Source organism: Ambystoma mexicanum, chromosome 3p, assembly GCF_040938575.1.
Source record: "Ambystoma mexicanum isolate Mex_15411 chromosome 3p, UKY_AmexF1_1, whole genome shotgun sequence".
Classification (NCBI taxonomy): Eukaryota; Metazoa; Chordata; class Amphibia; order Caudata; family Ambystomatidae; genus Ambystoma; species Ambystoma mexicanum.
The window spans coordinates 1255034549-1255050308 of NC_090925.1; the positions used below are offsets into that span (position 1 = coordinate 1255034549).

The window sequence follows — 15760 nt, forward strand, 5'->3', positions numbered from 1 at the left end:
TCAGTCATCTGATCCCTCTTAAGGAACCTGGAACTCCGCTTCAACGCGTCGCTTCTGCTGAATGTGATGCTCCGTAAGTTCGCTCCGATTCAGAACCTAAAACCCTATTCTATCGACAGCTAGTCAACTATCTTTTTCTCTCTAACACTCCTTTTTGTTATAGAATTGTATCCCGTCTTGGCCTGATCACTTCCTCTCCTTCGTTCAGTCCAGGGAATCCCCTCCTCTCTTCAATTAGGGCTCTCCATTTGATATTCCGCTCTAGTCAGAAGCTCCGCATTTTCGGAAGTAAGTCCAATCCCTACATTTGGTCTTTCTTTTCTTTGTTTAGAACCACACTTATCATCCTCCTTTTTTCAGTTGTTACCCTCTTCTTTGGAATACCACTCCTACGACTGCCCGGGAATACCCATTCGAAGGATTTAACTCCAGTCATCTCCAAAGTTAGTTCCGTACTTTCCTCATCTATTTACCCTTCATTCTGCTTTCCGTATACTTACCTGTTATTCTCGTCCTGTAGGTCTCTTTCCACTCGCCACTTAGAGAAGGGCCATCCTGATAGACCACCAGTCCTGACGTCCTTACAAGAAGACTGATTCAAGATCTTCAGGGTTTTCTTCCCCAGAGGGTTTCCCTGGGGTCCGTGTTTCCCCTCACTGATTCCTTTATGTTCGGTACTAGGGGGAACAGGGATTGCGGGGTGATTCTTCTCTTCTGCTGTTGCTGCTCTGAACACATTGGCATCCAATCAGGTTAGTGTCTTTTCTAAATATTCTTTTTGAGAATTGATAACCTCAACGGAGTTACCACTGTTACAGATAGATAGGTTACCTTTGGTTAAACGGTGCACATTTCTGCACAAAATTCCTATTGTGTAGTTTCTAATAAGGGGATTTGATAGAAGGCTGTCAAAGTAGATAAGGACATTATTGGACCATTGTTGTTGAGAATATATAACATTTGTTATTTTTATATTTCTATGGAGGGCCCAGTATAGTAGTCTTCCTTTAAATGAATTGGATTGTGAATAGCTTAATTAAACAGCCATAATTGTGATGCAGCTGTATCCATTGGGTCCTTAAAACCTAGATTGAGGTTAATGGCACCAATTTCTCAGGCATCTAAACGATGCCTGCTGGTACCACGTTCTGTGTACTTCCTGGGTACAACAGGCATAAGACTTATTATGCCTCTAGGACCAAGGGGTAGATGAGACTGCCCTTCCCTTTTTCCTTTGGCCAACATATCCCTTAGTCTGGGCACATATCTTTTCTCTTGTATTCTGGTTGTAGCCACAAAGTCTCTCCCTTATTCTCTGGTTCAGCTGGCATGCAGCAGCATGTGTGCACTGGCTAACTGATGGGATTTTGGACAGCCTTTTGTGATGTGTCCCATCTACCTGCGTGTGTGGCATTTTGAAGGGGGATGGGCTAATGCAAGCGGTGTCTTCTTCTTGGGTTTGGGTGGGCAGAGAATTTGGAACAAGGGGCTATGATGAAGGCTGTGCCTACTAGAAGGTTACTGGGTGAGCCTAGGAATTGGATGTATTGGCACAGGGTGCCAGCGAGAAGGTGGGGACCTGAGGCTTCTTTATTGCTGTCTCAAGGCCTATTGGTCTCCATTTCTGAACATGTTGAAAATGAGTGACAGACTCATGATCTCCAGGCTTGGCTGGTGGAATTGTTGCATAGGCCTCTGGAGATTTGTAGGTAGTGAGTTCCTAAACTCTTCCGAAGTAAGTATCTTTTTAATGTTTTGAATGGTCATTATATTCAGCCAGTGCAATCCAAGTTGTTTTGGATTTGATGCATCATTGCCGGGAAGTCTTCTGAGCAGCATGCATACCTCCCCTATTTGCTGTCAGTGGCATTCTTTATCGTAGCCCAGTCCTTAAAAAGAATCCCATCTTGGAAGGTCATACAGGTTGTCTGCACATCAACCCAGAATACTTGGAAGGCGGCTTGGATGTCTCACACTTAGTTGTCCACTTTTTACTCCAGATACCATGGGTTGTATGGGACCTCCTTTTACTGTACTTGTTTCTTCCTCTAGGTGGAAGATGTCTTCGGTACTTCTGTCATCACCAGTGATCTGATATGCCCTTTACCTTTGGGTCTGGTTGCCTTTATGGTCTTCCTATGTTGATTCTGCTACACATGGCTAACCATTGAAGGTGGGATTTCCTCTTACTTAGGTCAAAGTCTTGACAGTTACGGGAACCTCCTTTGACAGGTCTGGCTTGCTGGTCAAGAAGCCTAGATGCAGGTTTTTCTGTATTTGAGGTTCCTGGTCTCCCCTTATTCCAAGAGTTTACAAGGGGCCAGGTAACTCCTCTCCTTCATATTCTCCATGATGGGTCCAAACACTTTGGAATGTCACTTTGTGAGTTGGTGTTGCTAGAGGTAGAGCTCCCGGTCATCGTCACTGGCTTAGAGATTGCTGCAAATCATTGATAAAATGAAGTCAAAAGGACTCTGGGGCTCAGGGGATGGAGATTGTTTTTTCTGGAGAGAATAATAATTTTCAAGTAGGTTCCTTCCATGCCCAAAATGAAACTTAGGAACATGGATCCAGTGGGCCAGTCTTGATAGTCCAGGTAGTGGGTTGGGCCAAACAGTCTGTGCTGATCGATTCCACTTCTGACACCAACTGGCACAAAGCATAGTAGGACCATGACCAGACAGGCTCAGAAGTAAAAGATAAGTAATGCTTTTACTAGGCAGATTTCATTTATTGTATCTGTGTAATTTCAAGCAGACTTTATTATTATTCTAATATGTATTGTTGTAGGACGTATTGCCTATTGAATAAATAATTCATTTTATATTCATGTGTGTGCCACCTTATACATTTATTCAAATACAACTGACGATAGCCATGTGCTCTAGCAGGGCTGTGGCTCCATAGAAGTACATTTAGAATGTGTTAATTGAGGGGACCCCTCTCTTTGTGTGACAGTTCTTTTCTTCCATGTCATAGACTCATGGATATAGTCTCCTTGACCCATCTTTATTTACCACGTTGTAAGTTATGACAGTCTCATACCTAAAGGCACCTCTCCTGCACCGCCTGTTCCCGCTCTTCAGTGCCACTCTCCTTCACCGCATCCTATACCTCCTTCTTGCTTCAGCAGTTGCTCATACTGTCAGACCTTCTTCACTCCAATCCGTCTGACCGCATGACTGCTTCTTTAACAACCCCCTCACTCTCGCCAATGCTCTCTTCTTTTTCCTCCTCTGCCTTCAATTCCCTCATGGATATCTTTCTCCTTTCTCAGCAATGCTCTTCTTCCACCTGATTCTACTGCAAACCTCGATATTTGGACCTTCTTCTCTTAAATATATTCCTCTAATTCTCTCCTAATTCTCCCTCCTTTTTCTGTTATTATTCACCATCTCATCTTTATTCTCTAGCTTCCGCCTCCTGCGGTTTTTAGTTGCCATTGTTTCTTTATTCTCCGCCTTGCTCTCCTCATGCTGTGCCTTTTTGCCATCTACTCATTAGACTCCACCTTTTCACTCCTCTCCCTTCCCATAGTCACCTCTCTGTAGCTTGCACCTTCCTGATCCTCTTCCTCCTGCTCCTCTATCCACCAGCAAATGCAGCATTCTGTCTCCTCCGGTCAGTCACACCCCTCACTCCCGGCTACTTATTTAGGAGTTTGGCCATGTCCTGGGCACTGTCCCTTCTTAACCATGCTCAGGTGTTGGAAATAATTGTAGTGAAACCTGGATTGGAGTTCTTTTTCAGTATTGAAGGCTCTCTATCACCTGCTTCGCCTGCCTCTAGGCCCATGTATACATGGACAATGTCTTTATGAAGGCTGGCTGCTGTCTTGAAACTCTAATCAACTATTGTGTGAAGTGAGTTTGTTTCTGCCGAGCTCCGCAGTTAGGTTTTGCACCTGGCAGTGTTCAGTGGAGGAACACAATATCCAGTGTGCATTTCCTCGAGTGCGACTGAAGTTCCGTAAGGGGGTTAGTTAACACACAGCAGGTGTTTCTCCCTTTCTACTGTTCTCATGTGCACATTTGTTATATAACTTGGAAAGGCTAAACCTTATTTTTTTGGCATCTATGCTAGTGCTGTCTTGGTGCTAGACACACCTTTGGCCTAATATTCCACAGGTGGTGGTGGTCCCTTAACAACTCCAAAAGGCAGACTCTGAGGGCAATGGGGTTGCAGGTTCTCAGGTGGGTGAGCCTAGTTTTGTCTGGGGGTGCCTCAAAGTGTTTGGGGGTATCGGGTGGCCGAATATGAAAGGACCCAGCCACAAAACTGAGCATGGTGGGCTGGGCCAGGGGATCCCCCCAGACCGCCCCCGGGTCCAATATTGTGTAGCTGATGGTGGCACATGGCCTCCATTGCCATCCCACCCTCTAACCCAAAAGCAAGCCATGGAATTAATCAAAGGCCCAAAATAAATGTTAACTCTGCCAGGTGAAAGGTGTGTCCCAGTATGTATGCTGCATGAAAGGTAGTTGAGGCCTGTAGGGGAATTTATACTCAGTTGCACCTCATGGTTCTTCCTTCAAGGAAAGCGATAAACAATACGATTGCCACTAAAGATTTATTCATGCGACTTCTGTCAGTCTGGAAAGTAAAATCTAGTGAACTATCACATCAGACATGGTTTCTTGTTGGGATTAAAAACCTGGGAGGCCAGGATTCAGCTGACATTTTTTAAAGTCAGGTGTGCTTTTAATTGCTAATGCTTTTTTCCTAACATTTTGTTTATGTCAAGCTTTACAAAGTAAAGACTTTTTTTTTCTCTCGATTTTATCTTCACAGGTCATCCTTTTGACCCACATTTTCTAATAAATAATGCGGTGAGCAATGTTATCTGCTCCATTGTATTTGGAGATCGCTTTGAGTACACTGATAAGAAATTTCAGAAGATGCTGCATATCTTTGACAACCTGTTGAAGGCTGAGAGTGGACTCCTCCCTCAGGTAAGCTAACCACATGAGCACTATCACACCTTACTATATTGAGGGAGCAAGGTCCTGGGTGAGTAGAGCAAAGCTCTTCCCAGCATGAACTTTTCACTGCCTGCTGTGTCTTATGCATGAGGTCTAAGACAATGGCCTCATTACGATTTTGGAGGCAGCCATAGCGCTAAAAGTACCATGGCTGCCTCCAAAATCGGGTCCGGGTTCCCTGAATGGGGAATTACCGGGCCATTCCGAGTTCGGAGGGCCCGGTAATTCCTCCTACTGGGAACCCGGGCCCGGACCTTCCCCATTCCCATTTGAGCCCCCATAGGGTTCAATAGGAATGGGAGCGGGAGCTAACAACGGGCCGATTACGACCGGCCCGTTGTTAGCTCCCTGGTCCCCTCGCGTGACCCGGTAATAACGCCTGGTTTTACCAGGCATCCTTACCGGGTCCCGCGAGGGGACCTCGTAATTTTGCGGAATTGGTTTAACGGGTCCTCCTCCATTAGCGGAGCCCGTTAACCCATTCCGCAAAAGTCGTAATGAGGCCCAATGTCTGAATAGTGATGATCATAAGGCTGTCTTGATGGGCAGTGCCATAGTGATATTAACTGCCCATTGATGGTAGCAGGGGCAAAATGGTGTGAGTACCCGGGCATCTAATAGCAGTGCTTGGCAAATGCCTAATACTTATACACAAGCCATAACTGTTAGCTTTGCAAATGCTTGCTTTTAACAGGACTTCAGTGAAGGACACACAGTGCTTATAAATCGAGTGGCTGGAGGCAGACCTGGTTAAGACATTTATATTACACCTGAAGCTGGTTTAGAGCTCCAATTAAATCATTAACTTTCAGAAGACTGCTTTGGAAAATCACTGGCAGGCACTTTGAATGCAAAATTCGATGGCAAGGCTCGATTAAAGCGAGCTCAAAGAATTCCCATGAGGAGGTGTTTTCGGGCGTGAGGGGCAGGAATTTGCTTGGAATGGCCATAGGGATTAGCAAGGCGATGGACAGTCAATGGGTAGGCAAATAACCAAACAACATCGACAAGCTATGTGTCCCTCCTCATGTGCCATTTCTCTTCCAACATACAGAAGAAATGTACCCTCCAGGAATAAATGGTAACGTGTTATTTCATATAATTCATAATGATTGAGCTGGGTTGTAACCTCACCTCTCACAATAGTGCCAAAACAGCTATAGGGAATAATACATGTATCCCAACTATGCCAATAGATGCAGCAACTGACTAATATGAACAGAGATTCATATATAATGTTTTTAATTAAATACATGAAAATGGAAAACCATCTAGGTACAGAATAACTTCAAAAAGCAATATACACAACAAAAATATAAATCATAGAAATATTGTGTACATCACAGAACAACGAAAAAGGAAAACAAATGAATTGCTAAAGAAGTTATATGCTGAAACAGGATCTAGATACATAAAATGCACATCAAATTAATAACTCCAAATGTGAAGAGCAAAAGCAATCCTGCTGACCTGCAAATGCTGATAGAAAATACAGATAACATATGCAAGTCTGGGGTTGTCCAAAAACAGAGTATCTATGAAGGACCTAGTCTGAATCAAGTCTAGGGTCATGCAGGAAAGAAAGAAAGAAAAAGGATTCCGGAATGCTGGTCACTGAAGCAGCAGCTTAATCCTGCAGCTGCTGGGCCATCTCTTCCAAGATATATAATTATCAGATAATGAACACCAAAAAGAAAATTGAAGTGGCAAAAAATCCAGTCCCCAAAAAGTCAAAGCAGACCTCAGAGATGAATGAAGTTCCCAGGACATTTATACGCTATTACTGAAAGTGGCTCAAGATGTTGGAGAGGTCAAGACATCTATGGATGAGCTTAAACTGAAGTTAACTCAACTGGACAACAGAGTTACTGATCTGGACAAAGGATCTGCATCTATGGGAGCAGAGATTGCAGGAAGCTTTAGAACCTACAATAATTTGAGAGAAGAAGGAAAAAGAGAAATCTCTGGAACTGGATTTAAAACTGCAAGGAAGGAACCTGAGGCTGGTGGGGATGGAGGAAAAGGCAGAAGCTGATAATATAATTTCCTTCGTGCTAGAGATCTTTAAGGAATGCTTTGGCCATGAATCAACTATACGCAGCGACATGGATTCTGTTTACAGAATTGGGAAATCCTCTGAATCTAGGGCTAGACAAATCCTGATAGCCTTTGTTAGCACAAGAACAAATGAAAGCCTACTGCAATCAGCCAGAACCAAAGGTAATGCCAGCTTTAATGGAAAGCCAATATTCCGATAGCCGGACTACCCCAAGGAGATTATGTTAAGGAGAAGATCTTTTAAAGGGGTTAAAGAGCTGGCCAAGTAGTTAAGTATCAAAGTTTACGTGAATAAGACAAACATCTTGACTGTTTGCCTCCCAGATGGAGAAAAATCCACCAGTGAGCCCAAAGAGGCATTGCAATGGCTGGATTTTACAAGAATGAAGCCTGCCTTTGTGTCCAATATGGATTAATGGTCTGCCGGTGCCCTCCCCTCTTCCTGGCTGGTGTATTATATTTTGCTGCCTGAATTTTTATTTCATTATGTTCTTTGTGTTTGTTTTCCTTTTGTTTAATTCTTAATTAATTTTTTCGGAAAGTTAGCCCTTAAGATGGCGCCTGCATGCTTTCACAGTTTAATGGTGTAAGTTCAAATGAATACACCGTATGATGGACTACGAACAATACTCTTTTGTTTTCTCTATGGAGAAAGGAGATTCGAGGAAAGGGCCTATAGGCGTGCTGTATGTGCGTTGAATCAGCTGACTGGAAGTCGAGGAACGCTGAAGACGTTTAAAGGATTCATGGTCAATTTCTGTTTGCTGCGCCGCGTATGACTCTGTTAAGGCATGAGCAGCATCGGATTTTACTTGTTTACAGTGCGGCCAGTCATTACGTGGAGCGGAGGATAGACCAGCTCAGCCCGATGAACGTATGATACATTATCATAATTGCCGGTATGGATGACACTTGGGAACACAAACACGGCTGGTATCAGTGAATCATTTGTTCTAGCTCTGGACAAGATACGACTCTTTAAGATTGAAAGAATGGCTGTGCCGGGAATCACTCCACTGGGATTGAATAGTAATCACTCTTGGTGAGAAAGGCTGTACACAAGCTGAATTCCTAATGAACAGACGATTTAAGGGAGAGAGTCTCAATGCCATATGTTTTAATTCTGTCATATTTTCCTTGGTACGGCCCATAAGTGGACAATCAGAATGGATAAAAAATCAATCACCCAGGCTGTATTCATATATTTAGAAGTTGAACCAAATTCCCCTGAGGACAAACATGCCAATGGCTGGCAGTGGTTGATACAAATAAATCAGAATCCTGTACATTCTCTACATAGACTGCAGGGATTAAAGGCTAGAGTAGCTACAGCAGCTGACCCCAATCAACATTCCCAGTTGCAACCTCAAAGCCACAGAAAGTACACAGGCAAACATATCAAAACATTCAATTTAAGAATGCCCTTTGCCCTTAGGTGATGGAACTCCCTTCTGTCATTTTCAAGGAGGCCTTCACTATTGAATCAGCTACTAGCCAGAACACCAACGTTAACAAACAGTAAAGACCCTGTCAACCATTCTGAGCTGCAGATTCCAACCACATTGACCGAGTCCAGCAAGGGATTTTTCTGTAGTCAATGATGGGGATGCCCAAATGCATATACATATTTAGGCCCTGTGCTAACAACATTATAACCTGAGCCACGAACCACTGAACATTGACCATACAGTAGCATTTCAGTGCATTCCAGGGTACATTAATTTAGCCATGTGAACTGAGAGAGGGGTCATTGTCACAGGATGATGATCTGCTGCCAAGTTAGGAACGGGTCCTTATCCCAAGCGATAAAGATCCCTACTGAGATCTGCAAGGCTATTAGTACATAGTAGTAGAGCAATACATGTTTTGGCATTTTAGCTGTGAAGTAAAGTAAAAGCCAAACTGAGTTAGATAATTAAATGTGGTGTTGGCGCTGCTGGTGTTTTGTTTGTGATGGTGCCCTTTAATGTCGCTTTCATCTGGCCCAGCACCCCTGCTTATATAATGGACCGCAGTTTCCCAGAGCAGCGGAGACCATGAGCTGCCATGGGTGCGGTGGTGGTGGTGGTGGTGTTTTGTTAGGCCTGAAGTCCTTTAACGTCGCTTTCATCTGTCCCCCCAACTCCTGCTGATATAAAGGGTCACAGCTTCCCAGAGTGTGCCTGTCCATCTACCTTCCTTATAACATGAAGGCATCTGTCAGTTTCCAAATGATAATCAAGGTGTCACAGTAATGCATGAAGGGATGACTTTTCTATGCTTAGGAGGAATATATTTGGAAACTTAATGATTATTCATCATGAACGTGGGGCTGTTTCCAATGACTTTAACTGTGCCTCTGAGAAATACAAGGGCTAGCAACATTGTTACCTTATATTGTCGATCAAGATTTATACCAAATCTACAGGTGGATGAGCTAATGTTTGATGTTTTTAAGAAAATATTGGGGATATTTATATGGGTTTCAATCCACTTCATAGCAGGGTGATTTAAGATCTAGATACATTGGTCTCATGTACAGAGAGAACTATTTTGGTTTATGGTCTTTCCATTGATTTTTAACCATCAAAGGTAAGTTCCATTGAATTTGTTCCAACGCAAAAATATGCATTCGATGCATATATTTTTAGTTGGAACAACTTCGATGGAAATACATTTAGATGGAAATGTATGCGATGGAAGTCTGTATACCAACTATTTTGTGCCTGTTGCTGATGGTGTTATTCAGGTTAGAATAACAATAGCCTTCAAATTTAGACAAAGTTAACAAGATTTCAGCAAATATTCCGGGTTTCTAATAGTAGAATGCTCAGAAATCCTTGTTAGAAGGATATTATGGGGAGTCATTACGCTGATGAGGATGCTTGTAAGCTTGGAACAACACATGATCATTTTGTAATGTAATTTAACTTTCTGTTTCGTGTTGGTTCTGCAGTTTCGTAACTTACATCGAATAACGAATATAATTTTAATATTTTATACCAAGGCTGTTTAGGCTTCATCAATCTTACGGATGATATGTAAATACAGTTTTTGCAAAATGAAAAGTAGTTCTCCACCGTCTCATAAAATCACAACGTATATGCCACATATAGCGCAACAGGCCCAGTATTTGGTTCAGGGTTTCTGTGAACCGATATATTGTTTACTTTAGGTGATTTCAATTTAATTAACTGGAATGTAATAGTGCAATTGTAAGGTGGGCAAATTACCAAATACTATTTTTGACACAATCTTACCAGGGTAACAGAGATATAAGTATTATGTAAAATGGGACGCAATAACTTGTGTTTGATATGTATTTGATCCTAATAGGCTCAAGCGAGTTATGGGGCTTGCTTTTTCTTTTGACGTCTGTGATAGGGATAGATAGCTAAGGATACCTTTTTTTTTAACGTTTAGCACAAGCTGTGAATGAATAAGCGGATGGGAAAAGAAATGTTCCCCTTTAATACGTTCTCAAATAATTCATAGTTTTCAAAGTTCTAGGAGAGGAGCCTGGAGTATAGGAACTTTTAAAATGTTTTTTTTTGTTTTAAGGAGTGGAAGTTGAAGCCTGTTACTAGCATTTTCTTAAGAGGGTGGGCTGTGTTTTTTTTAATGTATTTTATTATTGGGACTGATAGATTTCAATGTTTGCGAGATACAGAGTTGGAAGATTATAATGAAGACTGGAGACGAAAGTTGCATAGTGTCTTGGAATGTGATTGGAATCAATAATTTAAAAAGAAGATTTTTAATTATCTAAATGATTTGAAAGCTGACATTTGTTTCTTACAGGAAACTCATTTGATGCAGGAAGAATTAAGAGGCATTAAAAAGGAATGGTTTGGGAACGTATGTGGCTCCTTGTTCAGCTCGAGATCTAGAGGGGTTGCTATTTTCTCCAGTACAAATAATGAAATACTATTCTGATAAAGAGGGTAGAATAATTGGCCTGTTCGTGAGTATTCAGGGGGAAATATTTACATTATGTAATATTTATGTGCCAACAGTTGATGATGGCTTGTTTTATAGACGAGTGGCTTAAATCTTACAAGATATGAAAACACCAAATGTTCTGTTAGGTGGAGATTTTAATGAAGTTCTGGATCCACTATTGGATAAAAGCAAATGTAGAGTACAGAAAGACAGGAATAACCACTTCTTGTCACTCCATGCTTTGCTAGAGGAATATACGCTGAAAGATAACTGGAGGTTTAGAACATCCATCCACAAAGGAATATAGTTTCTACTCTAATGCACATAAAACATATTCTCGGTTGGACATGTTACTAACAGCAGGTAAAGTCGCAACAAATTATAGAACAGGAAAAATTGGAAACATACTTTTAATGAATCATGCCCCAGTGGAAATGCACATGAGCCTAAATTTCAAAATTAAAAGATCGTTCACATGGAGGATGAACACGGTGTTATTGAGGGAGGAGGTGTTGCTGGAGAAGGTCATATCTGAAGCAGAATACTTTGTGGAGGAAAATCATACCGAAGACTTGGGACGCAAAAACAGTATGGGACGCATTCAAATGTACAATGCGCGGCTTATTGCTGAGTCTGTCTAGCAGTAAGAAAAAAAGACTTGAAAGGGAGAGGCTTGATATGGATACACAGATCAAAAGGTTATCATGTGAGGTGATGGATGATTTGAAGCAGTCAGCCTAAGTCAAGGAACTACGGAAACTGAAAACGGAAAGAGCTGAACACTGTCTATATCAGTTAAAATGTACCTACTTTGAGAAAGGAGAAAAATGTAATAGATGCCTTGCACACCACTTGAGGAAACTGGAGTCGAATAGGGCAACAACATCAATACAAGGTCCTGATGGTTCTACCACGTTCAAGCCCATAGAAATTAACGAGATATTCAAGAAATACTATGAGAACCTATACTGCAATGAACAAGCGGTGTCGGGTGAAATGGGAAATTTTGTTGTGAAAGTGGAGATCCCAAAGTTATTGGAGAAGGATCAAAAAAAGCTAGAGGGAGAGCTGACAATTAAAGAAATTAGAAGGGCAATTGCAGAACTAAACACAGGGAAATCGCCAATACCCAATGGCGTTCCAGATGAGTTTTTATAAGATTTTGCCCATTTCTGTCCTAAACCTACAGAAGTATATATTCATGTCATCTTTGAAGCATAGTATTCTACCACAAATGACTAGGCACGCCATGATCACAGTATTTAAAAAGAAAGGGAAGGATGGAACTCTTACTTCGAATTATCGTCCGATCAGCTTAATAAATACAGACAACAAGATTTTAGCCAAAGTTATAGCCATGAGACTAGAAGTACTATTACCAAAGTTAATTCATGAAAATCAATCAGGCTTTGTCGTGATAAGACATGCCTCTTGTAATATGCTAAAGTTTCTTCAAACGATGTCGCAAGCTGCAGGGGCTTGGGAAGATATTGCAGTACTATCCTTGGACACTGAGAAAGCATTCAATTGAGTAAACTGGAATGATCTATATACTGTGCTACATAAAATGGGCCTAGGTGGGAAATGTATTTCCTGGATTAGGATATTGTACTCCAAACTGACTGCTGATATAAATACGAATGGATTGAGATCGGGATTATTTGAGCTAGAAAGAGGAACTAGACAGCGGTGCCCTTTGTCCCCACTTCTATTTGTTATTGCGATAGAACCGTTGGCTATTGCCATTAGACAAGAGAGATTGATAAATGGGGTGAGCTACTGGGGTGTGGAACAAAAACTATGGCTATATGCCGACGACTTATTGGTAGTCTTAAAGATTTGGAGAATTTGTTGCCAGCCTTGATGAGGATTCTTTCAAACCTTTATAGGTGTTCCTGGGTATAAGGTGAATTGGGCAAAATCAGAGGTACTACCGTTGACAATAACCTGCAATAAGCATTGGATTATATCGCTTGGTTTTAGATGGTACTCGGAAAGGATGAGATATTTAGGTGTCTGGTTAACCCCAAAGTTAGAGGAGATGGTACATGAACATATGAAAGAGTTAAGTGGAGGTATAAGACAGGATTTGGAAAGATGGAAAATACTAAACCTCTCCTTATAGCGGAAAGTGAACGCTTTAAAAATGAATTCAACGACAAAAATAAACTATGTTGTATGTTACCACTGAAGATTAGTACACGATACTGGAAAGAATTTTACGGGCTCTTACAGAGTTTTCTATGGGATATCAAACCACCAAGACTAAAGCTGTGGAAGTTACAGTTACCACTTGAAAAAGGGGGATTAGGAGTCCCAAACTTTTATGCTTATCATCTAGCGTTCAAGACTCAATTCTTTATCCGATTCTTAGAAAATGAACCAAATATATGGGCAACAGCTGAGGCTGGCTTTGTAGGGCCATTAACGACAAGAGCAATTTTGTCAACAATGTCAAGACAAGGGAGTAAACCTAATTCCATCACAGAATCTCTGAGGAGCTCTTGGAAAAAGCTTTTGAGTTTGCAAGGTGGAAATGCTTTTAAGATCCCAGATACTTCCATTTTGTTTAACCCAAAAATCAAAGAAAATGGGAGAACTTTATTTTGGCCGGATTGGTTTCTAGGAGGGATTAGATGGATTGGGGACTTGCAAAAAGATGGGAAATGGTTCACGGTGAAAGAAGTTAGAAACAAATGGGACATAGATAACTTCTCTCTCATGGAGTACAGACGATTAAAAAAGGCAATAGGAAAGGTTGATTATGAGAAAGGGTTCGATTTAGAGGCCTTATCATTTAGAGACAAAAAGGGAGAGGGAGGAAATTATTTCAAGATATAAGGGGAATGGGTCGTTGATGATGGAGTGGAGTAGAATGCTTCAATGTGAAATTTCATCAGAACAATGGTCGAACATGTGTAGAAATGTCCGTTTATGTTCAATTAGTTTGAGTGAACGGTCACGCCAAATCAAAACCCCAGAGAAATTAAACAAAAGGGGTCTTCTGTCTGCATATAATATTGATGCTGATATTTAAAGTTCTTCCGTAGAGCAATGGAAAGTAATTCCAGAATGAATTCAGCTGGAACTCGCTCCTGTGAGTGGTCCAATATCAGGAATTCTTGTGCCCGCTCGATAGCCTCCTCCTGGGGGATGCTAGTATATAAGGCCTTTATATCCATTGTAACAAGGATCTGTTGTAAGGGGTCAAAGACTAATCCCTCAAATAGCTGGATTACTGATGTGCTCTGTTTAAGATAGGTAGGGGTCTCTTGGTTGATTGGTTGTAGGAACATGTCAATGAATTTACAAATACCTTCCAGTATTAACCCACAACCAGCTACTATTGGGCGACCTGCTGGTTTTTCTACACTTTTATATTTTTTTGGCATAGCATAGAAAGAGGGGATTCGTTGTTCTGAATTGTTTAAGAACCCAAATTCATCATCCGTGATCTAATCTCTCTGTACTGCGTAGGTCATAATTTCCAAGATATCATTCTTAATGTCCCTAGAGGAACCCTATGTAGATGTGTTAATAACTAATGGCATCATCCAGTAATTCCATAACCATCTGATGATATTGGTCATTGTTGAACACAACTATCCCACCCCCTTTATCAGCTGGTTTAACTACCAGCTGTGGGTGGCTAGTAGAGCCCTAAGGGCCTGGTGCTCCTCATTGGTCAGGTTAAATCTAGTGTCCTGTCTCTCATTCTGCATCTTTTTCAAATCCTTAAGTATGCACTTTTCAAAGCTAAGGATGTCCTTGCGGGTTTGATTATCCTGGGGTGTGAAGCTAGATGGAACCCTAAGCCCCGTGTCTTGTGCTGCTTTCACTGGATCAGCACCTTTAAAAAAAGATTGAAGTCTAATTTTACGCAAACATTTTTGTATGTCTGATACCATCACAAAGCTGTCTGTCAGGGCAGTGGGGACAAATGATAGGCCCTTAGACAGTACTCTAAGTTGTGCTGGCGAAAGTGTGTGGCCCGATAGATTAAATACAGGCAACATAAGGTGATGATTCATCTGCGGCTCATTCGGCCCGGGATCTCTGGCATCGCGTCCCTAGGCGCTATGGATACTTGTGCATGAATGGGTCCCATACCGGTCCTCAGGGTTGGCCTCTGCCTAAAAAAGGTGGATAACCCCAAAACATCAGATATGGGAGAGTGAAGACGTGCTGTTGATCAAAATTCATATCACCGGATGAACAAATATCAGTGCTGTATCAGAAAAGATAACCCAGTGTCTGCGGCCCCTCTTTCCACCCGTGGTTTGGTTTTTGTCTGTATTTTTAGCTTCAAGATAATTTGCTGCTATGTCGGGGTAGATTGTCTCAGTTTTGAATTCCTGGATATCCTTAGCTAACTCCTTTTGTTTTTTTATTAAGTGTAGTAGTTTTGAATTCCTCAAATTGTTTTGTAATATCCTGCAGCTTTTCTTGTGCATTAATTATTGCTGCATTATTGCAGAATTTCTGTTCCTCAGTGTTGAGCTGTCTTTGAGCCAATGGTCCTAATCGCTGGCCCATGGTAATTGCCAGGACCATGAGATCCCTGCCACATTTCGTAGCTATGTAGGTGTTCTACTCTTTATCTTCATTGCGTACCACCAGTCCAGGGGGGATGATATTAGCCTTCAGGTATTACCAAAGGAAATGGCCGTGAAGCTCTGTTCTAAAAGTTTTCTTTTTAAGTTTGAGGAGATCTTCACTAGATGAAGAGGAGATAGTCACATTGCCTCCCGACGGGTCAAACAGTGAAGGTCCTCATACAATCTCAGTAATGTGGTCCT

The 15760-nt window shown here is 41.7% G+C and overlaps 1 protein-coding gene across 2 annotated transcripts in view; it reads left to right on the top strand.

The window, feature by feature from the left end:
• Window positions 1-15760, top strand: part of LOC138581420 (cytochrome P450 2D15-like) — a 378802-nt gene that overhangs the window by 259671 nt on the left and 103371 nt on the right. For both annotated transcript variants that reach the window (XM_069652735.1, XM_069652736.1), the window contains one exon: window positions 4792-4952. In XM_069652735.1, the coding sequence (XP_069508836.1) occupies window positions 4792-4952 (161 nt within the window). The remainder of the gene's footprint in view (window positions 1-4791; window positions 4953-15760) is intronic.